At 36.8% G+C, this 25,887-nt stretch overlaps 3 protein-coding genes across 3 annotated transcripts; all 3 read right to left on the bottom strand.

Moving 5' to 3' along the window:
• Nucleotides 1–2,693: 2,693 nt before the first annotated feature.
• On the bottom strand, nt 2,694–4,263 carry LOC101007034 (olfactory receptor 5L1). Its single transcript, XM_003909891.4, has one exon. The coding sequence runs from the start codon at nt 3,942–3,944 to the stop codon at nt 3,006–3,008; it is 939 nt and encodes a 312-aa protein (XP_003909940.2). The 5' UTR covers nt 3,945–4,263; the 3' UTR covers nt 2,694–3,005.
• Nucleotides 4,264–12,904: 8,641 nt separating this feature from the next.
• Nucleotides 12,905–14,787, bottom strand: LOC101007380 (olfactory receptor 5D14). Its single transcript, XM_003909892.3, has one exon. It carries the CDS (start codon nt 14,504–14,506, stop codon nt 13,562–13,564), a length of 945 nt encoding a protein of 314 aa, XP_003909941.1. The 5' UTR covers nt 14,507–14,787; the 3' UTR covers nt 12,905–13,561.
• A 6,298-nt stretch (nt 14,788–21,085) lies between these two features.
• Nucleotides 21,086–23,789, bottom strand: LOC116268571 (olfactory receptor 5D13-like). Its single transcript, XM_021925767.2, has one exon. It carries the CDS (start codon nt 23,787–23,789, stop codon nt 22,845–22,847), a length of 945 nt encoding a protein of 314 aa, XP_021781459.2. The 3' UTR covers nt 21,086–22,844.
• Between the last annotated feature and the right edge of the window lie 2,098 nt (nt 23,790–25,887).

Here is a 25,887-nt window from a genome sequence, read left to right as displayed (position 1 = left end):
TTAACACACAGTGGAAAAAAGAGAAAATGATTGAACAGAAACTTCACAGAAAATAGTTGAAAACATCATTGAAAATGAGATGCTTAGATTTTACAGATCCCTCCCTTTCTTTCTCTTCTCGCCCTAATTTTCAGGTTGAGACAGAGATAAATCTACTATCTTATATAACTTGGCATTTGGATATTATATTATATTATATCCATATTATAGCCAAAATACATTATAGAGATAATGTTTCTTTACACCATTTTCGGGGTGATTTATTCAATTTGAATATATCATTTCACTGGATACAAAACGTGGAATAGAGAAAGAAACTTAAATGCCAGATCTGCAACCTGTGGTTCAGTCACTTGTACCCCTTCCCTCATTCTGAATTACTCTTTCCATTCTATCAGGCCACGAAAGTCACCAACTACTAAGAGAGCTTACTGTTGGTGACTGTCATTCCCTTTGAAACAAGCTGCCCAGTAGAGTCTCATCTTAGTTACCATTAACAAAAATAGCCAAGAAAAATATAGGTCTCCTTACTATACAGAAATTGTGAGAAAAATTATGAGATTCAGCATGTGATTTGGCACCTTGGAAATTTGTTCCCTAGATCTTAAAGGGTGACCACCGCCTTCTGTTGCATTTGTTTTACCTATTTTACCGAGAATCAATTGCATTTATAATTAATATAAAGAGATGAAAACTGAGAATCTTGATATTTACTGAAGTGTTTAGATACAGAAAGATGTACACACTCTAGGTAATAAAAGAAGAGGGTTTTCCTTGTACCCTGTGCATTGGAAACTGCAAGTCCTTCAGAAGCTGTGTTTGTTGAACCTAGTCTCATTTTCATGTCCACTCTCGTAGTCCTTACACTGTGCTTTTGCTGCTGGGGCTTGCAAACTGCATTCCCCAGATGTCCTTTCTAGCTGCCTTCCTTTTAGATTCCACCAGAGGAAGTAAGGGGATAAGGGTAGGAGGGGGAGAAGGGAAGATGGGAAACAAATGGAAAAGAGAGAAGAAGAAAATCTCTTCTTGATTTTCCAGTTCCTCTTAGTGTGAATTTAGCCACAATGGATAGTTGGTGGATTCCAGCTTTCCATGATAACCTGTCCAGAGGCAGGAGCAGCCATCTAGCACAGCCTTCTTTGGACCTTGTCTGAGCGTGTCACAGGAAACTGGAAATCTGAGTCCTAACCCAGCCTCAGAGGCCCTGACACACTGAACGTTATGCCTCTTCCTCAAGAGATTAACACCGGCTGACTGAGCTGCTTCCACGAAGTTCTGACTTTCTGGGGACAATGTTTCTTCCCTATTGCCCTCCAATATCAAGAGCAATAGCTACTTCCTAAACTGAACAATCTTTAAATAATAGAGCATCACCTGTGTGCTCTTTTGGGCCTCTAATTGCTAACATTTCATGAATTCGATCCGGCAGAGGATTTGTTTCCCTAAGTAGACCCTGACTGCTAGAACACTCATGACAATGTGGACCAACTCACAGTTCTTGAAAGCTCTCTAAGTGCTCTAAATCTGCATAGTAATCCCAATATGCTTATCATAGCTTCACCAGTATCTACTCATCCATGCATTTCATAACAATAAAAGATTTTTTAAAAACTTCTCATATGCCACTGATGATGAAATAGATAAAAAGTTAAATAAACCCCAAGACTCAATGACTTCATTTAGATACACACTGAGTTGCTTCCTGATGTCAGTAAGTACACATACATTGTGAAATTTTAATCTCAATAAAATTCCATGAGGTTAAAAGCATTATCCCATGTTAAAACGAAGGAAACCAAGGACCGAAGAAGGTAAATTACTTGACAAATTAAAAAGCCAGGGTCAAAACACCAATCTCAGTTTTGAACAACTCAAACCTATTGCTTTTCTAATATTGTTAGGGACATAAAGAGAGAAGTTTAATTTAAACAAGTAAATACAATGAGGAAATTGACATAAGTTGTAATGGAGTCACAAAGAAATCATCAATGGTGCATATAATTTAATAGGGAATTAAGAAATGTGGTTTGGGTACATATGGAAAGAATAAAATAAAAGAAAGTTCAGCCAAAAAAAAAAATGAAAAGAACATGAACAGAGGTTAAAAGTCATCTTATAAGTGTCAGTAAGCATCTCTTCATCGATAGATTTTAGAGTTAGTATGAAGATAAACAGTAAAGATAAAGTAAGAGAAGCGGGTTAATTCAGAAATGCTGTGATTCATAATAATGGTTCTAAATTATTACCTGTACATATTTATATTATATGTATATGTGTGTGTGTGTGTGCGCGCGTGCATGTGTGTGTGTGTGTGTGTGTATGATAGAGAGAGAGAGAGAAAACTAATAATTATGTTCCAGAGATTATTCTAAGCTCATTTTATGTGATTCCAGGTTCTTTAATGCAATGCCCCTAGAGTCCTGTGAAATTATTATTTTTGTCATCTATCAAATGACATAGTACCCAAAATTTCAATGACATTGGACACTGCAACAGCAGAAACAAAATAATGAAGAATAAAACAAAATAAACAAGAAACATAAAAAATCAAACAATGACAACTACATATATATTCATAGATATATGGAATTCTCATTCTGTACAAACTTTGACGATGGTGTAATCGTCATTGTAAATAATGGAGATTTTATTTGCAAAAGAATCATAGTTTCCATAATGGATACTGAAATAAAATGTAACTCCTCTGAGTTCTTCATTAGATTTGTGAAGGTTTTACAGAAAATTAAGTGTTTGTATCTTAATAATGCTGTGGCTCATATCCATTTAAAACATCTCAAATTTATTTTTACAAAAGTTGGCTGCAAATTTTAAAATATGTTCAATCCTATTACCTTAAATGTAAGAGAAACAAAGATAAGTGAATCAAAAAAGGCTCACTCATAACTACTGAGCTCCTTCTTCTCTCTACTCCAACACTGTGCCCCTCCCATGAACCCCCACCTGCCACTACTTGGGAATCCTGAATTGTGCTAATAAAATCTTCCCTAGGAGTGAATTTTGGAACTCATCACTTTTCTGAGAGCTTCTTTCACATCTTTATTTCTCACGCTATAGATCAGAGGGTTCAGCATAGGAATCACGATAGTGTAGAACACAGTGGCAACTTTGTCAGCATTTCCACTGTTGCCTGAACTGGGCCTGCAATAAATGGAAAGGATTGTTCCATGGAAGACAGTGATGGCGGTGAGGTGGGAAGCACAGGTGGAGAAGGCTTTATGCCGGCCCTCTGCAGAGCGCATCTTCAGGATGGTGGTAAGAATTAGCAGGTAGGAGGTCAGGATGATCACGATGGTAATGCTCTCATTCAAAATGGTCACCAGGAACAGCAGCACCTCATTCAGAGTGATATCAGAGCAAGCAAGACTTAAGAGAGGAGGCAGATCACAGAAGAAGTGGTTTATCACATTAGATCTATAGAAGGGGGGGATCCTCAGAGCTAAGCACAAGTGAATCAGAGAACACACCGTCCCACAGAAGTAGCAGCAAGATGCCAGCTCCACACGCAGCTTCTGAGACATGGTGACCATGTACAGCAAGGGGTTACAGATGGCCACAAAGCGGTCATAGGCCATTACAGCCAGCAGGAAGACCTCAGTGACCACACAAGTGCAAAACAAGTAGAATTGCACCATGCACCCCAGGAAGGAGATGGCTTTGTCCTTGCTGAAGATATTAGCCAACATCTTTGGCACAATTATTGAGGAATAGCAGAAATCTACAAAGGACAAATGGCTGAGGAAAAAGTACATGGGGGTGTGGAGCTGAGAGCAGACCTGAATCAGTGCAATCATGCCCAGGTTGGCTAAAAACGCGACTCCATAGATGAGAAGGAACAGCAGGAAAAGGCCGACTCTCAACTCAGGGACATCTGATAGTCCGAGGAGAATGAACTCAGCCAGAGCGGTGCAGTTTTCCTTGCCCATGTCTCCAACTTATATGAGATTGGAGGAAAAAGAAACTTAAAAATTATTCTTCATTATATAGTCTAAATTTTAGTTTTGGCTGTATCCTGTAAAAAGACATCAGAAAAAGATGGATAGTTAATCTTATCAGCAAAGAATAAAACTTTTTGTGAAATGTTTAAAAGTCCAACATTGTGTAACACAAATGCATAAACTTAGTTTAGTTCAAAGATCAAACAAAAATATTAGCATTTATATGAATTTATATTGTTCTTTTAATTAGTCTTTCACAATTGACAGCTTTGCACTGAATCATTGGGAATGAGGTCAACTTACTATTTAATTACCCTTCTTACTCTTTCAAATTCAAATCCCATTTTCTTAGTCAACGCCAAATATTGGGATCATAGAAAATAATATTTAGAATCTATGGTACCTCTCTCTGAATTTTTCGTTACAGTGATGAGAAATACACTTATTTAAGATGTTAACAGTCAAGCGTTTGTATTTTACTGATATATTTTAGATGAAGAAACTCATTTTATAATCTGTATTAGTAATTTCTCTGTAAAATAATCACGGTGATTTGGTTAATTACACTTTTCAGTGTCAGCCATGGTTTAGGGAATTGGTACTCTTGAGGACAACTTACTGTAACTATGATTCCTCAGTCTTAAAAAATTGTGTATTAAATAAATTTACTGCTTTCAATCTATTTGAAGACCTGATCAAAGATGTGCACAGGAAATTACTAGGAAAACTTCCCAGTGCTGCTTTGCAGTATTATTTGTAATATTAAAACTTAGAAATAAAATATCAAATAAGAGAAGATGATCACAATTGTAGTGTGTACAATATAAAAGCATGCAGTTATATAAAGGATAACTTTAAATCATTTTAATGATATCAATAAATGACTGTGAAAAGGGATAAAATAGTTAAAAACAGCCAGAATGTAGAGAAAAAAATTATATATTATGATAATGTATAATATAAATACATATATTTATTCCACACACACAATCGTATATTTAACCCTTGCAACATCCATGAACATAAATATTTATTTTAAAAAATCTATTAACTTGTCTTACTTCTCCCAAAGTATCATTATTATGGAGTGAAATGGGGAAAGAGGTTGGAATTTTTTAAATTAGGGACACATACTTTTCAGACCTTTGACACACAGCAAACGTAAAGTGAGGGTGAGAATCCTGTCATTCTTTCTCTTCCTGACCCTTGATAGATTCATACATCATTGTAGAGGCACCAATCAAGCACTCCTGGAAGAAAAAAATCTCGACTAGAGACCAACACAGCCAGACATTTTTCCCATTCTTCAGCTGATTTCAAAGGTATGCAGCGTGCATATTACTAAATGCCAGGTTGACAATTTTAAAAATTGTTTTGATGATATGGTTTTCTCTCTTAAAATGACCAGGAGAGGTGAGTTGTGTATCTTTCCCTGAGTTCAAACTAATACACACTTTTGAAAGCCCTTTCCTGCTTTCAAATCTAAAGAAAAAAAAAATCAAGCTGTTAATTGCACACAGAGCAGTGATTCTTTGTCAAAAGTGACTTTGATCCCAATGGCATATTTGTCAATGTCTGGGGACATTTTTGGTTGTTACAACAGGAAGGGAGTGCTATTGACATGTAGTGGGGATGCTCTTGAACACTCTCCAATGCCCTCTACATAGCACATGAAGGCCCCTGCCCCCAGCACACACAACAAAACGTTGTCTGGACCAACATTTCAATGATGCCTTAGTTGAGAACCCTGCCATAGAGAGGTATTTCGACATGCTTTTCACAAAGACAGAATAATTCCTCTTTCTGCTTCAGAGGTGGTTCTCATGTCCATGACCCTCCATGTCCCTCCATGAACAGTCCTGTTCCTGTTGCCTCTTGCTGCCACCTTCAGCATCAAGGTGACTTTGGAGATAATCTCCATGCAGTGTTTACTAGGTTGTATGGACAGAGTTAGTGTGATAGAAGGGAAAGAGGGAAGGAAAGAGAAAACAAACGTTCATCCCAATTTGTTCAGACTGCTTTTCATCTCACACTAATAGCTGTTATACTTGCTATTGCAGATGAAATAGTTTCCACTTCCCACCAAATTGTCCCTTAATACACAATGAGAAAAATATTGTCATCAAGCAGTGCTCAAACCATGGCATTTAAAAAAACATTATCTGATTAAGAGAGGGATAAAATACAGATTTTAAAAATTGTATAATACTATTTCCTTCCTTTAGACTTCCTCCTTCAGCAATGTATGACTATAATAAATTACCTCAATGAGGAACGAGAGTCAGGGTTCCAGCTCCCAGAAAATATAATTTATGTTCATTCTAAAAAGTACACAATGCAGTTCAACCAACCAACCTATTGGATAGACATCGCTCCCCCTATTTCTGAAGACGCTATGATGGAAAATGCTGTGCTTTATATTTGTGTGTGTGTTTGTATGTGGGTGTGTCCCTGGGGCCCACGTTTCATAAACTTCCCAGAACGATCACTGATCTCTGTGGGATATCGACAAGATATCAAGGAAACCATCGTATCTTGGGACTCCAACAATTATTGATCATTATGGAATATAAAAGGGGTGAGAAAAAATCCAGCTTGGTGCATATTATTGTAATCTAACGCAATTACATTCAGAGTTCGTGATGAATTGCAGAACACTGTATGCCACATCCAAGCATTGCCTCTGAGAGTCAGTACTCACATTGCCATTATGAAATATATGAATAGGTCTTATAAACTTCCTCTGTCTTGTTATACTCAAAAACTCCGTCCTACAGAACACAGAGTCTGAAACCACACCAGAGATCCTCCAAATACCAGAAAGGGGTGGGGATAATGAATCTCTTTTAGTAAGAATAATAATTGGTTACATTTACTAAGTACTTCCCCTGTGCCAGGTACTAGTCTATATATAACTATGAACACATTTTTTTCTTCATGAAAATGGTTGACATCAGTACTGTGGTTATTTCCCCTTTAAAAATAAGGTTATGGAGGTACAGCATTTGTAACTTGCCCACAGTCACACACAGATTCCTTGGTGAAGAGTAGCCAAGCGTGACTTTTTGTTCGTGCCATCTGTGCATCTGTAAGGAAGAGCAGAGTTCCAGAATGGTACTGGTGTGAGTGACTCCTTCCATGCTGGTTGGTCGTTAAATGGGAATTTCTCATGGACCTCCCCAAGTTCTGCCTCCTTCCTGACTAGATATAGGAAGGTCAACCTGAACAAAGTGTTCAAGTCACAGTCTGTGTGACCCTAGAGAAAGCAAACATTTGAATAATTCCATGGATATAATGAGTTACAATCTATCCGTGTTTTCCAAAATTGATCTGGGAATTCTCTGAATTGGAGGAGCCTACTGGGTCTCCTTTTGTACCCAGCATTCTCACAACCACTTTTCTCTCACTCTTTAAAAGCAAGTGATTTCACTAATCCATTCACATCTTTCCATGTGAATCACTCTGATGAGAAAAATAAAAGCCAATATGCAAGGCCTAAACTTGAAATGCTGCTATCCATGAGGCCTGAAGTTGCCTTTAATCAAAGCACTTCAAACCCATTGTATGACTTGTTTCTGTTTTGTGTCTGCAAATTTCTTTTCATGGAAAAGAAAGGCAGTTGACATGTATTCTAGCCAGTATAACCTTGACCAGGCGTGATGACTAGTGACTGCAATCCCAGAACATTGGGAAACCAAGGTGAGCAGATTGCTTGATCTTAGGAGTTCAAGACAAGCCTGGGAAACATGGTGAAACCCTTTCCCTACCAAAAAAGTTAAAAAAAAAAAAAAGTTAACCAGGTTTGCTAGCATGCATCTGTAGTCCCAGCTACTTGGAAGGATGAGATGAGAAGATCACTTGAGCACAGGAGTTCCAGGCTTCAATGTGCTGTGCTTGCACCACTGCACTCCAGCCTGGGTGGCAAGAGAAATTCTGTCTCAAAAAAAAGCCATTGGCTATTGATTATGAATATATGCATAATATATACATATTGATATGGTTTGGCTGTGTCTCCACCATGTTAGCCAGGATAGTCTTGAATTGGATAGATGATATAGTTTCTGTTAAATCTCTGTCCTCTTCATTAGTTCTTTTCCCTGCTGTCTTCACCACCTATTCTGACCAGTGTCTCCTCTGCATGGAATTCTTTTCCTTGGGTTTTGGTCAAATGTAAAGTTTTTGTTAAGCCTTCTGTGAACACACTATTATAATTTAAGAGTTCCCTTACTACCCAACTTTACTGTTTAAAATACTTAACGTGGTTAAAACATATTTTTAATCTTTACATATTACATTTATATTATAGTACATCCTCACTTAACATCCATGGTAGGTTTTTGGAAATTGTGACTTCAAGGGAAAAGATGTACAATGAAACTATTTTCTTTTTCTCATCAATGTTACAACAAAACAATGTGGAACAAAATGACCTAATTTGAGGACCAACTATACATTATTTCCTTAAAGTCACACTTTAAGAACCTATTGATGATGTTAAGTGAGACATTACTTATTTAATTTTTGTTTCTACCTGCTAGAACAAAAGTTTCAGGAAAGCAGGGATTTTTCATTTTTTGTTCACTGATATGTTGCAAGCTCCTACATCAGGAATTAGCTCAAAGTATATGTACCAGGAATATGTATTGAATGATAAATAGTCCCTTGCATGTAACTGAGAATAGAGCCAAACCTACCAGAGCTTTGGGAAATCAGAGCACAGAGAAAAGAACACACACACACACACACACACACACACACACAGGATGCTTTTAGAAAATGCGATGTTTTAATATAAATATATACTATTGTCATCTTTTAAGGGAGTGAAAGATGTACCACCCCAAAATATGCCAGAATGGTATATTGATTATTTTGAGTGAAAAACATTGAAGAATTTATAGTTTCAGAAAGGATGACCTGATCTGTCTCTTCCCACATGCAGCCAGTGGTGAAGTTTCCTCTGGGATAGGCATCCTCTCATCTCAGGGCTAGCATGTGGCCCTTATCACCATGGACTTGAACTTAGAGACTACAGGGGACCTGAATAAACATACCTAATGAAGAATCCTTATCTTCCACGTGGTTTACAGCCCCCTTATCTATGTTCTAGTGACTCCCCTAGAAAACTTCACCACCCTCGCCAGACTTGCTTTGTCCTGTCATTCTTCTAAAATTCACTGTTCTTTGTCTACAAAGTATAAAAGCATCTTGTTTAGGTGATTTTTCAGACATCATTGACATGTGAAGATCCTGGGTATATGAGAAACTATAAAATCAGTGTACTCATTATTATTTTTATTGTAAGTTTCAAAGGTATGAGTGCAGGTTTGTTCCACAGGTACACTTGATTCATGAGGGTTTGCTGTACAGATTATTTCATTACTCAGGCATTAACCTGTTAGTTGTTTTTCCTGCTCCTCTCCCTCTTCCCAACCTTCACCTCACAAGGGCTGCAGTGTGTGCCATTTCCCTTTATGTCTCCATGTGTTTTCATCATTTAGTTCCCAGTTATAAGTGAGAGCATGTGGTATCTGGTTTTCTTTTCCTGTCTTAGTTTGCTAAAAAATAATGGCTCCCACCTCCATCTATGTCCCTGCAAAGACCTGATCTCATTCTTTTTGATGACTGCATAGTATTCTATGCTGTATACTTACCACATTTTGTTTATCCAGTCTATCTTTGATAGGCATTTAGGTTGATTCTATGTCTGTGCTATGGTGAATAGTGCTGCAATGAACATATGCATGCATATGTCTTTATAATAGAATGATTTGTATTCCTTTGGGCAAATATCCAGTAATGGAACTGATGGGTCAAATGGTATTTTTGTCTTTAGGTCTTTGAGGAATTGCCACCCTGTCTTCCACAGTGGCTGAACTAATTTATGCTCCCACCAATAGTGTATAACCTTCCTTTTTCTCCATAACCTTGCCAGTATCTGTTATTTTCTTTACTTGTAAATAGTTACTATCCTGACTGGTGTTAGATGGCATCTCATTGTGGTTTTGATTTGCCGTGACCCCCCTGGACCTGGCTTTCACTATCTTGTGTGTGTCCTTTATTTCTCAACCTGCCTATCCACCTGGGAACAAAAAAAGATTCCTGTTGCATTGCGGGCTGCTGACCAGATCCCACAGTATTTCTCTACTTAACAGTGATGTTGAGCCTTTCAAAATTGGCCTGTTGTCAACTTGGTTTTTAGCTGAAGAGCCCACTAAGAGCTAAGAGGGGTTCAGGGTGCTTTCTGGATTTCCTACAAAAATTGGCCCCAACATGTGGTCATCCTTTACTGTTTGGAACACTACCCTCTCCAGAACTGCTGCACTGAAATCCTGGACCTCTGACAAAAGGCCTACAGAGGTCAGATTTCTTTCTGTCAGCTTCCTGGATCTCTATTGTAGGGGCTGGTTGAGAGGGGAGTGGTAAGACTCTATCTTTTTCCCTCTCTAAATTGGAATTGGCAGGAGAAAACACTTGTGAACTAGTTCTTTCAGTAAAAAGTGATTTTTGGTGTTCTTGTGAATACTCTTGAATTCTACTTGATCCTTTTCGTGTCAGAAATTGTCTTCGTTTGTCTTTGCCTTTTTGTGTCATTTGTCCTAAGGAGAGGAACCATAAGGTAGCACACACAGGTACAGGTCAATCTGAAAAGACTGAGGAATGGAGGCACATGATTTTAAGCAGCACTTTCTTTGTCCAAACATGTCAACCTCTCACAGTTTTTGTCATCTCAACCTTGTTCCCTGGATTTGTGCTGGGAAACTCCCATCTCAGTGTTGCCTGCCCAGTGTCACAGATTATCAGGCCTATATTGAAGGTGTCTCACATTCAGTGGGTGACTAGAGATCTGAGAGTGAATTTTTGGATCATGGAGGCTGCACTTTCTGCACTCGCTCCAGAAACACCCCTTGCATCCCTAGTAAAGGTTTATTCTAAACCTAGGAAGTTACTTCCTGGTCTTTCCATAAAAAGGCTTGTTGTATTAAGTCACCATTGGACTATACACACCAGTAAAGATCCTAATTATCAATGGGAAAAAGGCAAATATTTGAATTAGAAAAACTTCTATATTAAAAAGATTAGGGAACTCTCATTTTAAACAATTTGGCTGTTAGTACTTATGGAAAGATCAGATAGAATGAAGAACTCAGAAAAGTATACGACTAGTCTTAAAATTTATCCTAACAAAGTTAAAGAATAAACAGCAGACCTAGAGCAAAAATTGAAATCAGCTTCCACTGTAAGTCCTGCTGCTCCACCCACTGACATCCCACTTGATAACCAGCTCTGTCCCTGACCAAGCAGAAAATCTAGTGGACCTCTGTACTTCTGGTTTGAACACCTTGAAGCAGTATTTTTGTCCAATGATGCCACAGGTTCCTCTCTGGTGAACCATCAGTACCTCCAGAGCATGGTGATTCTAAAGTAAAATGGAGGCCAAGAGGCCAAACAATCAACTTCTGATTAGAGTATTTTGATTTTTTAACATTTACTTTACGTTCAGGGGTACAGGTGCAAGTTTGTTTAAGGACAAATTGGTGTCACAGGAATTTGGCATACAGATTATTTTGTCGCCCAGCTAAAAAACATAATACCCGATAGGTAGCTTTTGATTCCTCGATTGTTTTTAATATTTGAACCAAACACTCATGCCAGAACTGCACCTAACAAAATCATCATTATATTTTTAATATTATTAAATGCCCAATCCGTGTTTAAATTACCCCAATTGTCTCAACGACGTATTTTTCCAGTTAGTTTGGATCAAGAGTCAAGATGTGGTTGTTATAGCCAGTTTATTTTGTTATATAACCAGTCTTTGTGTGAGAGCCTGTGTGTGTGTGTGTGTACGTGTATGTCAGGTAATTTTTTTGCAACGGAAAATAATAATTCAGCACTCTCTGTATTTTGCTTAGTGCTTCATTTTGTGTCATTTTATTTATTTCTGTACTAATTCTTTTTAATGCTGAGACCAATAATATTTATTAGCTTAGGTTCATTCTTTCAGTTTTTTTAATGAAACAAAAATTCTGGCCGGGCTTGGTGGCTCACATCTGTAATGCCAGCACTTTGGGAGGTCAAGGCGGGCAGATGACGAGGGCAGGAGATGGAGACCATCCTGGCCAACATGGAAGATGGTGATAGCGGTCAGGTGGGAGGTGCAGGTGGAGAAGGCTTTGTGACACCCACTAGCAGAATGGATTTTTAGTACAGTCACAAAAATGAACACACAGGAAGTGAAGATGATCGGTAGCGTACGCACCTCATTGAAGGTGGTGAAGCCGAAAAGCAGCAGATGGGGGATGAGTATATCAGAGCTAGACACAGCGATGACAGCAGTATACTCACAAAAGAAGTGGTTGATTACACTCTACTAAAAATACAAAAATTAGCCAGGTGTGGTGGTGCACACCTGTAGTCCCAGCTACTTGGGAGGCTGAGGCTGGAGAATCTCTTGAACCCAGGAGGTGGAAGTTACAGTGAGCCGAGATTGTGCCATTGCACTCCAGTCTGGCAACAGAGCAAGACTTTGTCTCAAAAAAAAAAAAAAAAAAAGCGAAAGTTCTTCATAGATGACTCTGACTACTGTACATTGCAATCCATTGAGAAGCACATGGTAACTGGTTGATGATAACTGTCCAACTTTTAGTGAAGATCATTCTGTTCTCTGAATTCAGGTTGTGTCAGCTTAATTACTTCATCTTAAAATTACTCACAAACTTTTTGCCTAATAGTTGTTATGTCCGTTGAAATCATTACCTTTATTCATTTTTAAAATGTGGAGTTCTACAACTGTGATTGTCTAATTTCATCCTTGTTTATGCTTTTATTTCTTCTGAAATTCACCTCATTAATTGGTAGGTGATGCTGAAATACAATTTGTATAGGAAAAATAGAATAAATATTATTTAATTACTTATTTTCAGAGTCATGAATTGGTACCCTAATAACCATTGATATTAAACGATGGTTTATTTAGTTTTTTTCTTTCTTAGTGTCTAGATGTAAGCATATATGAGGACTTTAAATCAATTGTAATTGATATTCATTTTTATGTTTAAAATTTTTTTTCTGACCATAAACCAGCATCAGCCACTTCAAATTGCTTCCTATGCCTCTTTGAGACAATCTGATTAGCTGCTGATAGTATTCTAGCTTTCTGGAGCATTAAACTGCCCCAGGCTCATCTTGACTATTTTCCACCCAAGACTTCAAATTAGCCATTTCTTCAAGAAGCCCTACTTTTGTTTATAGGGAAAGGGTTTTTTTTTTAGAGAAAATTTGGGGAATGTTGCTTGAATTTGTATAGTATTTATTACCAAATATTTATGTTTATTTAGTCATTCATCTAAAGGTTAGAAATAATTTTGAAATATGGTTTCTCAGTGTTTTCAGATAAAATGTTTATTTTCATTCATTTTGTATAAACTGGACTAGATAAAACTTGCAGAGATTTTTGAACCTGATAATACTGGGAATGCTATATCAATTCACATTTCACGATTCCATAAAAATCTCATACAAATATATGCTCTAGGCTTTAGAAACATTTTAGTCTCTGTTTGGGTTGTTCGTTTGGATTGAAAACAACTTTTGAGACTAGTTCAGTGAAATGGAACTTGTGTGTGTATTAATTTCCAGAAAGCATCCTTCACATCTTTATTCCTTAGGCTGTAGATCAGAGGGTTCAGCATGGGGTTGACAACTGTGTAAAATACAGAGGCCACTTTGACTGTTTGCTGAGAGTTTTTGGAGTTGGGTACACAGTAAAGGGAAAGGATGGTCCCGTGGAAGATGGTGATAGCAGTCAGGTGGGAGGCACAGGTGGAGAAGGCTTTGTGGCGCCCACTAGCAGAATGGATTTTTAGTACAGTCACAAAAATGAAAACATAGGAAGTGAGGATGATCAGTAGCGTACACACCTCATTGAAGGTGGCGAAGCCGAAAAGCAGGAGGTGGGGGATGAGTATATCAGAGCTAGAGACAGCAATGAGAGCAGTATACTCACAAAAAAAGTGGTTGATTACATTAGGTCCAGAGAAGTTTAGCCGGAGAGCATAACAAAGGAGTACCAAGGGACCAAACATGCCCCAGAGATATGACCCAGCCACCAGCAGGGCACAGAGCCTCTGTGACATGGCCACTGTATAAAGGAGAGGATTGCAGATGGCCACAAAGCGGTCATAGGCCATCACTGCCAGCAAGAAAGACTCTGTCACCACAGCAGTGCAGGACAGGAAGTACTGCATCATGCAGTTAAAGAAGAAGATGCTTTTATCTGCCATTACCAAGGTCTCAAGCAGCTTGGGAGTGACAATGGAAGAGTAACAAAAATCAACAAAAGAGAGATGACTAAGGAAAAAGTACATAGGAGTATGAAGTTTGGGGTTAATCTTGATGATTACTATCATCCCAAGATTTCCTACCACGGTGATAACATATATCAGCAGAAACACAAGGAAGAGAGGAATCTGAAGCTTTGGGTAATCTGTGAAACCTAAGAGGGCAAAGGTGGTCTCCATGCTCAGATTCCTTAAAACCACCATCATAATTCCTTTTAATGGGAGGATTGAAGAGAGTTTTTCCTGCCAAAGCAAAATATGGGGTAAGTGATAATTATGTCATGACTTTCTTTGATTAAAAGAAAAAAATAAGAAGAAACAGTTATTGGTCCTAGTTTTGTCCAAGAAGAGCATGCCTCATGCAGGCAGCTGCTATGTCTATAACAAACCAAGCCAAGTCTTTGGAGTGTCTTTCCATTTTTATTACACTTTCTTATATATATGAATATATATAAGAATGTATGTGTGTGTATATGTATACAGTAGTATACACATCCACACATTAGCTAGTAGCATGACATGCACATAACTTACAGGAAATGTTTATACATAAATATATAAACTAATAAAGATTCTGTGGAAAAATGTAAAATCTTTACCTCAAACAACAGCATACATTGCTACTGTATTTGTTTATATAGACAAATTGATTAAAATATTTAGAATATGTTTCTATTCTAAGGATAAAGGAAAATGTTGTAGAAATCTAGAAAAAGAGCACACTAATTCCACTTTTTACCAACTTTTATTCTATAAAGGCTACTTCTTTCATTGAATATCTTAGTTGCTGAGGAGTTGATAAGGACAATGGCCTACTTTTGAGCTCTTGGTGGAATGGGCATTTTATCGGGCTTTTTGACTTAAGGGTCTGCATCTACTATAGCTCAAATATTGCATAAGTATCTTACTCTTAACAAGTATCTTATAAGAGTCTCAAGATTTATCAGGCAAAAGTTCCCTTAAGCCTGACTAGTTTTCAATCTTATAAAACTTTGTATACTAATTTAAGATGAATATAAAGGAAATATGGATAAAATCCATTTCCAAGTAGCAAGTTTACACTATTCATCATGAGATAATTGTCAACAGATATGAGGCTAAATATTTCCATCAGGGTTGACCTCATTTTTAAATATTATTGGGCTCAGAATTGAATTACACAGTGATGTAACATTTAAAAAGTCAAAGGCACCAGTTACCTATCAGGAAGACCCTATTTTCAGTTTCATAGAAAACCTGGATAAACTTACCTGCTACATACAAAGAAACAGGCTGCCACCCTCCTGTCTCTTCAGACTGAGCATACTTGAGGCACCAAGACTCTTTCATCTAACTTTATAGCCCTAGGGACTCAAACTCTGGAGAATCACTAACAACTTACTCTTTACGAGCATCAAAACAGGCAATTAAGCCAAATGCCAAGTCTCTTGTGTCACATTTAGTGACTGGAATTTCCTTGAAGTTACGCAGAAAAAAAAAAATGCAGCATGAAGTTAACTATCAGGCTTTGCTTGCACATAATTAAAATTACAATAAAACTTTAAATACTGCCTCATCTGTTCCAAAATTCAGTGTGCCTCTTGGATTTTGACCAAGTTACTCAACTTACTTACAGAATGACCCAAAAGTTGTCCATTTGGAGTGGATCCCAAAACAAGAGAAAACTTACAACAAACTCAGTAAGCAAGCAAACTGTTGTGCTATTGTCCTGTGTGACACAGTATATATTATTATCCTTGAAATATATTTATCAGGTAGGGTTGTTCAGAACTTTAGATAGGCCTTTATAGTGAATTGCATGTCAGATCTTTAGGAGTTTAAAGAAAAGCAATATCTTACTCTGCAGTTGAGTACTATTCATTTGAGAGTCAGTTTCTGACTTTTTAATGGACTGCTATTGGAGACTGAATGATTGACAATAGCGACCAAGTACCATGAGGTGTGCAGCTCTCATTTGTGAATGGCATATAGTCTATCCTGCATATATCCTGCATATACATACACAGCAGCCAATAGCACTCCTATACCTGAAAACACAAGTAAATTTCATAATCAAGTGGTACAGATGTCCATGGCCCATACCCTTGCCATATTACTTCTTGCTCAGCCTGAATTTGTGTCTCATGGGGCATTCCCTATGGCAACTTGAATGTGGAAGGAAGCATAGGAGCCTCATTTTCAGATGATTCCCCATGATATGCTGGCCCACACAAAAATGAATAACTGCAGCACTATAATCCTACCCTAGAGTGGCCCTGAAAAGCAACAGTTAAAGAAAAATGTTCTAGTATTTACAAATTCAAAAAGGGTGCTTGGAACATGAGGAACACCTTTGAAACTTAGTTATGGGGCATGTTCTTTGGCAATACCTTAGAAGAATGGGGTAATAGCTTCCTGAATATATTATATGTTTGAAATCTACAACCAACATACATTGCTCTTTCTCCAAAAATTTGTGAGATCCAGAACTTTTGGGTCCAAAATACAAATACAAATAGTTTTTCTACCCATCACGCTAAATCTTTGCTTCCCATAAGTGGAGTCATGAGCTCTAAGGGTTTAGAGTCTTATCTCCCAAGTGTGTCATGCTTCCACTAGAGAACACGGTGATTGATTCATTAGGTTGGAATTGTGACTTGTTTGACCAAGAAAATATTGCAGGAGTGATGTGAGCATTCTGAGTTGAGGCATCAAAAGGTCTTGCAGTTTCTTTCATTTTCTTCAAATGCTGCTCTGAGAACACCACATAATAAAACCATTGTAACCTATAAGCAGTTGAGCTTTGGGAAAATACTGAAGCGCCACAGCCAAAGGCCAGTACCACGTCACCTAATAAGTAAGTGATGTCATCTTGGAAGCGTTAGATCCATCCCAGTCCCCAGATGAGTTCAGCAATGTGAGTGAGCCCCAGTGAGACTGGAAGAAGAACCACCCATTAAATCCAGAGAATGGTGAGAAATAAACTGCCTTCAGCCATTAAGTGCTAAAGTGTATTTTCCTTGGCAAAAAGCAATTTAAGTACGTTCCGAGTTACAATTTCCATGGATTGATTTGCTTACAAAGTTAGTTGCAATATCCATTATTCCTGTAAAACTACACCCACATGCTCAGAGCTGAGCATGTAGCTGATTTCAGATGTGTCAATCACAGTGGGCAACCAAATATATATACATGCATATGTACATGGTCATCTATACATGCATGTATATGTATGTTTATACATATGCAAATATATGTTTTTATACATATGCATGTAAAGAGACAGAAATAGACATAAGTCAGAATGCAAACATTATGTAAATAAACTTCTAATTCTAAATTTCATTACATATAAATGGTATAATACCTGCTTCTTTCCTGGAATTATTTCTTATCATTACCAAAATATAAAAAGGTAAGGTACAATTTTCCAAAATTTGGACAAGCAAATACCATTTTCTTACCCAATATGTCCACTGATGTGAGTATGTTTTCATCAGAAAATATTTGGTCAAAGATGTGTTCTGTATATATAAGTGTATGCGTGAATTAAAACAAATAGGACACAAAATTCACAATAAGTCCCTCTGTGTGTAGTGGAATCTTGTGTAACGGAACCATTAAGAGTGATTTCTGTACTAGTGGAATCAGATTGAATGATCATAACACATCTTATTTATTTTAAGTCTATTTAGGCTGTTTCCATTTTTTGTTATAAGCAATATGAAACTAAATATTTTTGAACATCTCTTCTGATGTGAACGTGCTTGAGTTTCTTCAGAGCAGTTATTTGGCATAATTTTTCATGTCATAGGTTACACAGAAAATATTATTTTATGATATACAAGGATAAACTGAAAATGATTTGTTCTTTTTCCAATTTTAGCACCATTACATTTACTTTATTTTTTGAATTTGTTTTTATAGATATCTTTATATTACAGATATTAATCTTTTGTCAATTAAATATATTTCAAAATTTTTCTCTCATTCTCAGATTTCTTTTTTCCATGTGCTAATGGAGTACATTTTAATTTTAATGTAGTCCCATTTATTTTGCTTTCTATATCTTCAAAATGTTAGCCTACTCTAATATCAAAATATATTTTCCTTTATAGCCTTGAGAGAAGCCAAATCTTATAAGAATTCTTAATGGAATCATTAATACAGAAAGCAAGAATACATTGCTTACAGAGATATTTTCACTAGTGTTTTGCAACGTTTTTACATTTCTTAGATCCCTTTTGTTGTAAATTTTATAAAATTATTACTGAACCCTAAAAAATTGAAGTATTATACTTTAAGAATGTTGTTAGCAATGTATTATTTTAATATTTCCAATAAACAAAAATTCTTACTAGGCCAATGTTCAAAAACAATTTTGCAGATGTATACAAAATTATCCACAAGTATTCTGAAACTTAATACAAGCTGCAAACAACTTTCTTCCATCATGATAAACCAGAATCTGTCTAATCCAGAGATATTATTAATAATTAAATCCAGAACACTACATGTTTGGATTTCTGTGACGAGGTTAATTAAATGAACCAAAATTTCTGAAATATTAATTACAATATTGAAGAAACTTTTCATGTTTTCTGTAATCTAAATTGAGCTTGGAGGAAAAGATCTCTAAATTGAACCTAACAATATTTAAAAATTAATCCCAAGCCTAGTTATGAGACATATTGTAGATAATGGGAGCACTGTTTTTGTGGTGCTGACAAATGTAAAACAGTCAAAAAGTTATAGAATATCCAGCTTAAAGTAAATACTTACAATTAGAAAAAGAAAGGTTTCCACAGTATAATAATTAGCAGCACAAGCATTCATATAAAGAACCATGATCATCTTTGATTACGTTACACCTGTTCTTTGGTTTCTAGAATAGGAGATGGGAGCCATATTCATTGAGGAGACATCACCAGAAGTCTTACCTAGGTAAATAAGACATCATGCTAAATATTATTAATTTAGGCCGGGCGCGGTGGCTCAAGCCTGTCATCCCAGCACTTTGGGAGGCCGAGGCGGGTGGATCACGAGGTCAGGAGATCAAGACCATCCTGGCTAACATGGTGAAACCCCGTCTCTACTAAAAATACAAAAAACTAGCCGGGCGTGATGGCGGCGCCTGTAGTCCCAGCTACTCGGGAGGCTGAGGCAGGAGAATGGCGTAAACCCGGGAGGCGGAGCTTGCAGTGAGCCGAGATCGCGCCACTGCACTGCAGCCTGGGCGACAGAGCGAGACTCCGTCTCAAAAAAAAAAAAAAAAAATTATTAATTTAGTCTGAATTTTTTGTTTCTTTCCCCCTGTAATTCATCCAGTATATTGAAGGCTGAATTTCTAAGTTACTTTTCTAAGTATTGGAGATAGAAGAAAAAATAAAACAGAAATTTCAGCCATCTTGGAGCTTGTCTCCTACTGGGAGAAACAAATACCAAACAAATAAATTCTTACATGAATTTAAAATATCACCTACAGCTATGAAAGAACATTAATCAAATTAAGGGGATGGGGTGACCATCACATTATATTAGGTTGCCAAGGATGGATTCTGTGAGAAGGTGATATTTAAATAGAAACATACATACTTTCATAGAAATATAGTTACTAAAATTACTTCTAATGCGAAAATATTTTGAAGTCTATTAACTTCTGCAGAGATTCATTCACATTTTTGTACCTCGTGCTACAAATCTGTGAGTTCAGCCTGGGGATTAACACGGCATAACATACAGAGTGTGCTTTCTCAACTACCTGTGAGCTTTTGGAGTTGGTGCACGAGAGGAAGGATGGTGGAAATGTGGGAAATAGGTGGAGAAAGCTGATGTGTACTGGTAGAAAGTGCCTTTTAGACAAGTTGAAAATGAAAGCTAAGGAGTGAGGACTCTGAGATTCCTTAATTCATCAAAATTGACTAAACAAAACAAACAAACAAAAAATCCACTATCCGGATGAACTGATCAATCTGAAATGGCAACAGAATATTTATCTTAAAATATGTTAACTACATTGTGCCCACAATAAGCAATACACTCAGAAAATGGGTGACAGGGAACAGATTATATGCCCTGGTCTAACATCCTGCCGGATGGATGGAGCAAAGCTTCTGGGACATGGTGAGTGTATCATGCACAGGGCTATCTCAACTCCTGCTGTACTAGTTTCCACTGACTTGCTCTTGAAAAGCTTTGTCTGCAAAGATTTAAACAATCCAAAGAACTTATTTAAAAGGGAGAGTATGTATGTTAAGATGCATACAAGAATCACGAAAACTTTTTCTCTAGTTTAAATGTTTATGTTTTAAAAAGTACTGTTATGTTTTCATAATTATTAAAATTTTATCACTAAAATCATGTTATTGCCAATAGAAAAAAGGAGAAAACAAAAATTTATTTTAAATGGCCTCTAGTGACTCTACACACAATTAGACAGGAGTGTTGTTTAGACATATATATATATAAATGTCTAACAACATATATGTTTTATGTTTAACAATGTATATATTTGATGATGAATATTATATAAATTTCTTAAGGTTGCCACAAAAAATTACCAAAAATTTGACATAGATATATGTTTGCTTAGATCCTTGATATCCAGAGAGGACCTAAGGGCCAGTACCACAGGATCACTTGAAAGTTTGCTAGAAATGCAGAATTCTCTGTACCAGAATGGACATTTTACAAACAACCCTCCCAGGTGGTTTGCATGTGTATGAAGGTTTGAAAATTGCTAACTTTGATTCCCCTTGATATGGTGGAAATTCTGATGATGCAGCAAGATGTTTTAATGAATTAAAAGAACATACATAAACATTCAGTTTTTACTCAGTTTTTTGTATTGTTCTTTGTCGCCTTCTTGCTGCTTCTATTCAGAAACTCAGGATCAAAGACAATTTATCGCGTCTCCGTATACAAGACAATGTAACAGCAAGTATGTAATAAACACATTTATTCTGAAGGATAATGATTGATAAGGCTTAATTTCTCATATATGTGTTGAAAGAGAGAGAGTAATATTTTGCATCCTTTAATAGCACAACGCCATATACACACACCAAGAAAACCACCCAACCCAAGGTGAAATTAAAATTGCAAGTTTTAATTTTATTTCCCAGGGTGAACAAACTGTGGGTCACATTATCTGGAAAATGTGTGATATAATATGTTAGTAATTGCTCAGACTTATGGTAAAGTTATCTCTGATCCATGGTGCACAGCTAAGAAAACTTAAAAATAAAAAAGGTTTATTTTACGTTTTATAGTTGTCTATTCACTCACATATATAAGAGAAGGTTTGGTGGTATATTTTATAGCATAAGATGAAGTTGAAAGCTTTATTTGATGTGAACACAGTAACTCTGGGTTAGCAATTAATATTTACTCTCGAAGGTGAGGTGAAGGAACAATACCAGGTTAACACAGTCCATGTCCTGGGGAAACTTATGTAACACAAACCATGATTAGCAAGAGGTAAACAGAGATAACATTTTGCCTTAAAAAGCAAAACAGAGATTATATTACTTATGTCTGAAATTTATCATGATATCGACTTGGTAAATAGAATTTAAAGAATCAAGTTTAACACATAAATTTGTGAGATTAACAATATTTAAAATTTTTATCCTCTTGGTAATCTTTCAGGAACTTCCCATAAAATCAAGATTTTTACTTGATATTCGGAGTCATCATGTTTAATATTACTGTCTATAAAAGCACAGGAGGATGTGAGGGAGAAAAGAACAAAGAATTCAGCAGGACTTAGAGACCGTGTCCTAGCTTGTCATTACTTATTCTTACAAATGCACACTCCTATTCAGCTTCTTAGATCTCCTCTGTAAACCTGACATTCTCATTGCTAAACTGGAATTGAAGAATGTTGTTTGAAAATTTATTTAGCATGCCAAAAGATAAAACAAGAGATTTAGGTTTTATGATCTAGTATTTACTTGTTATGTAAATTTCTTAAGACTACCACAAAAAATTATCCAAAATTTGGCAGCTTAAAACAACTAAAATTGATTTTCTCATAGTTCTCAAGACCAAAAGTCTGAATCAAGGTGCTGGCAGGACTCTGCCGCCTCTGAAGGCAGTGGAGGAGAATCCTTCCTTGCTCCCTGGCTTGTGGCAGCAAACACCATCTCCCTCTGCCTTCACATGACCTTCCTCCCTGTGTGTCTTTCTGTTGTCCTTTATTGTCTCTTACAAGAACACACTCGTTGGATGTTCTTGGATTTAGGTCCCACTGTAATCCTCTTAGCCTTATTATATTAACAATGATCCTATTTCCAAAAATAGATTACTTCTGGGGTTCTGGGTGAACTTAAATTACTTGGGAGACAACATTTAACCCACAGCACTTGTTATAGCCCATATGGTTCACAACTATTTTGCTAAAAACAGAAGTGAATAAAAATGAAGTGATCACGTAACTGACTTCTTAAAATAGATTTAAAAGATCTGACTGGTGAATCAACTAAATAATCCAAATTATTCTTTACTAAAAGCATGGAATGAGCCTCAATATAATACATTGAATTCATTTTGGGAACATAAGTCTTTAACACAATTGTATTGAGTGATTCATTAACTTTTGAACACTCTCCTTCACATCTTTGTTCCTGAAGCTATAGATCAAAGGGTTCAACATGGGAATGATGACTGTATAAAACACAGAACCTACTTTGACTATGAGCCAAGAGTTTTTGGAGCTGGGCACACAATAAAGGAACAGGACAGTCCCATGGAAAATGGTGATGGCGGTCAGGTGGGAAGTGCAGGTAGAGAAAGCTTTTTGGCGTCCAACTGCAGAAGGCATTTTTATGACAGCAATAAAGATGAAAACATAGGTAGTGAGGATGACTCCCAAGCTGCTCACCTCATTGAATATTGCAATGACAAAACAAAGCACTTGACTAATGTAGGGGTCAGAGCAGGAGACAGAGACAATGACAGAGTGCTCACAGACAAAATTATTGATGATGTTAGGCCCACAGAAGGATAATGACAAGAGGAAATAGGTGAGTGTCAAGGAAGAGATTATACCCCATGTGTAGGGCCCCGCCACTAATGATGCACAGAGCTTCTGGGACATGACAGCCGCGTAGAGCAGAGGGTTACACACCGCGACGTATGGATCATAGGCCATCACTGCCAGCATGAATGTTTCTGCCACTGCACATATACAAGCCAGGAAGAATTGCATGATGCATCCTGTGAAGGAGATGGTTCTGTCTTCCACAACCAAGTTCTCCAGCAGTTTGGGTGTAACTGTGGTGGAATAACAGAAATCGACAAAGCACAAGTGACTGAGGAAAAAGTACATGGGGGTGTGGAGTTTAGGGTTGATCCTGATGATCATGATCATGCCCAGGTTTCCCAACGCTGTGATTGTGTAGATGGTCAGGAAGACCAGGAACAGAGGAACCTGGAGGTCTGCATATTCTGAGAAGCCCAACAGGGTAAACATGGCTCCAGAACTCTGATTTCCTTCAGCTAACAACATGGTTGTTGTCTGAGAAAATCTGAAATGATAATAATAAAAGAAATAATTATCTCTCACACATATAACATTTACCCATGTGTCAAACTTTGTGCTGAAACATTAAAACATATTAATTTAGATTTTCAAATAATGCAATGAATTTTAAAATAAGTAGCCCCATTTTTTATATAGAAGGAAACTGAAGCATATATAAATTAGGAGCTTGTTTGAGGTTAGACAGCTTGTTAGTGATGAGCTGGATTTTGAGGCTGACCCTGAATGGCAGAGGTTGCAGTACAGTGCCGTAATCCCTCCTTAGCCACAAGGGATATATTTCAAGACTCCCAGTAAGTGCCTGAAGCCACGAATTGTACCGACTGCCGTATATGCTATGCTTTTTCCCTATATATACATACCCATGAAAAAGTTTAATTAGAAAATTAGATACAGTACAGGATTAACAATAATAACTTATAATAAAAGAAAATAATTACCACAATATGCTAACATAATTACTTTCACATTTTGGAGCCATGATTAAATAAAATGAGGGTCATTTGAACACAAGCATTGTGATGATGCTGCAACAGTTGATCTACGTTTTTTCTTCTTCTTCTTTGTTAGAAAGGATGAAACGGACAGCTCCTAAGAAAGAGGGTAGCATCTGCAGCACAGGAATTCTGGACAAAGGGATGATTCATGTTCAGGCAGGATGGAATGGAATAGTGTAAGAATTAATCCTGCTATTCAGAAGAGCACACAATTTAAAGCTTATGAAATTTTTATTTCTAGAATTTTCCATTTAATATTTTCATACGGCAGTTGACCACAACTGAAACATGGAAGGAAGAAACACAGATAAGAGGGTATTACTATAGTTTTCTCTTAGATAGAAAACTCTCCTATAGTATTCTTAAAAATGTGTTTTTCACAGTTCCAGCATTCTGAAGGTCTGTGCTTTTCAATAGCACATTTCTTTTCTTTTTTTTTTTTTTTTTGAGATGGAATCTTGCTGTGTCACCCAGGATGGAATGCAGTGGTGTGATCTCTGTTCACTGCAACCTTGGCCTCCTGGGTTCAAGCGATTCTCCTGCCTCAGCCTCCTGAGTAGCTGGGACTACAGGTGCCTGCCACCATGCCTCACTAATTTTTGTATTTTGAGTAGAGGAGGGCTTTCACCATGTTGGCCAAGATGGTCTCAAACTCCCGACCTCAAAGGATTCACCCATCTCTCAAGAGCACTAATTTAACAACTCATACAAATTTAGCACTAAAAATGGCAAAGGGTCTGTAAAGGTGAAGCACTGGAGGAGACAATATTGTCATGGCTACATGGCAGATGCCCAGTCTGAGGATCATAGGAATGACACCTTTTATGAGTCACCATGGTAATTTTTCTAGTTTTAAAATATACTTGGATGTTGAAGGAAATATAATTTTGCATATCTTCAACCTTTCTGTTGATCCCATCTTTATGCTACAATAATTGCATTAGTTTTCTAAAATAATGTAGCAACATTATTAAAATGATAAAGGTAAATTTTTGACACATTCCTTTACTCTTTTATTTTCTTTCCTTCACTAGTGCTTTATCACTTAGTGTTACAGATGCTCTTAACATTCATCTAGATCCTTTGTTCATTATGTTTTAATTTTTTATTATTTTTTAATCTGGCAGCTTTACTAACATATATATTATTAAATACTCATTGAATCTCTGAATTTAAGAGTAGCATAAAATGTGTTTTGTCGAAGCTTTTCATGTTATTAAGAGCAAGTCAGAGAATGTGGTAAAAATCACCAATGGTTACATACTCACTCTCAAAATTTCTGGTGACAATAACATTGCCACTCTAGATATTGGAGAGGTTTTTGATAAAATAAGGGTCATTTGAACCTTAAAGGTACATATGTGATTATCTTGTTTTGAGTATGCAATCTTGGTTCTATTTGGAAATATTATTTTGAGAAAGCACAGACATCTGGAAATACAAGCAGTTCATAATCTCAAAAATCTCTTTAATTTAATGAAGATTTTAAAAATCAGTTGAGCCAGTAACAAATACATCTTCAAAATGTTCACAGTAACAAAAAAGTATTTGTATAAATTCTATAAGAA

This window comes from Papio anubis, chromosome 12, assembly GCF_008728515.1.
Source record: "Papio anubis isolate 15944 chromosome 12, Panubis1.0, whole genome shotgun sequence".
NCBI lineage: Eukaryota > Metazoa > Chordata > Mammalia > Primates > Cercopithecidae > Papio > Papio anubis.
This window is presented reverse-complemented; position numbering and strand designations above follow the sequence as displayed.

Bases quoted from the DNA above. Each gene is read 5' to 3' on its own strand.
- LOC101007034 (XM_003909891.4), bottom strand. From the start codon at position 3,944: ATGGGCAAGGAAAACTGCACCGCTCTGGCTGAGTTCATTCTCCTCGGA.
- LOC101007380 (XM_003909892.3), bottom strand. From the start codon at position 14,506: ATGATGGTGGTTTTAAGGAATCTGAGCATGGAGACCACCTTTGCCCTC.
- LOC116268571 (XM_021925767.2), bottom strand. From the start codon at position 23,789: ATGTTGTTAGCTGAAGGAAATCAGAGTTCTGGAGCCATGTTTACCCTG.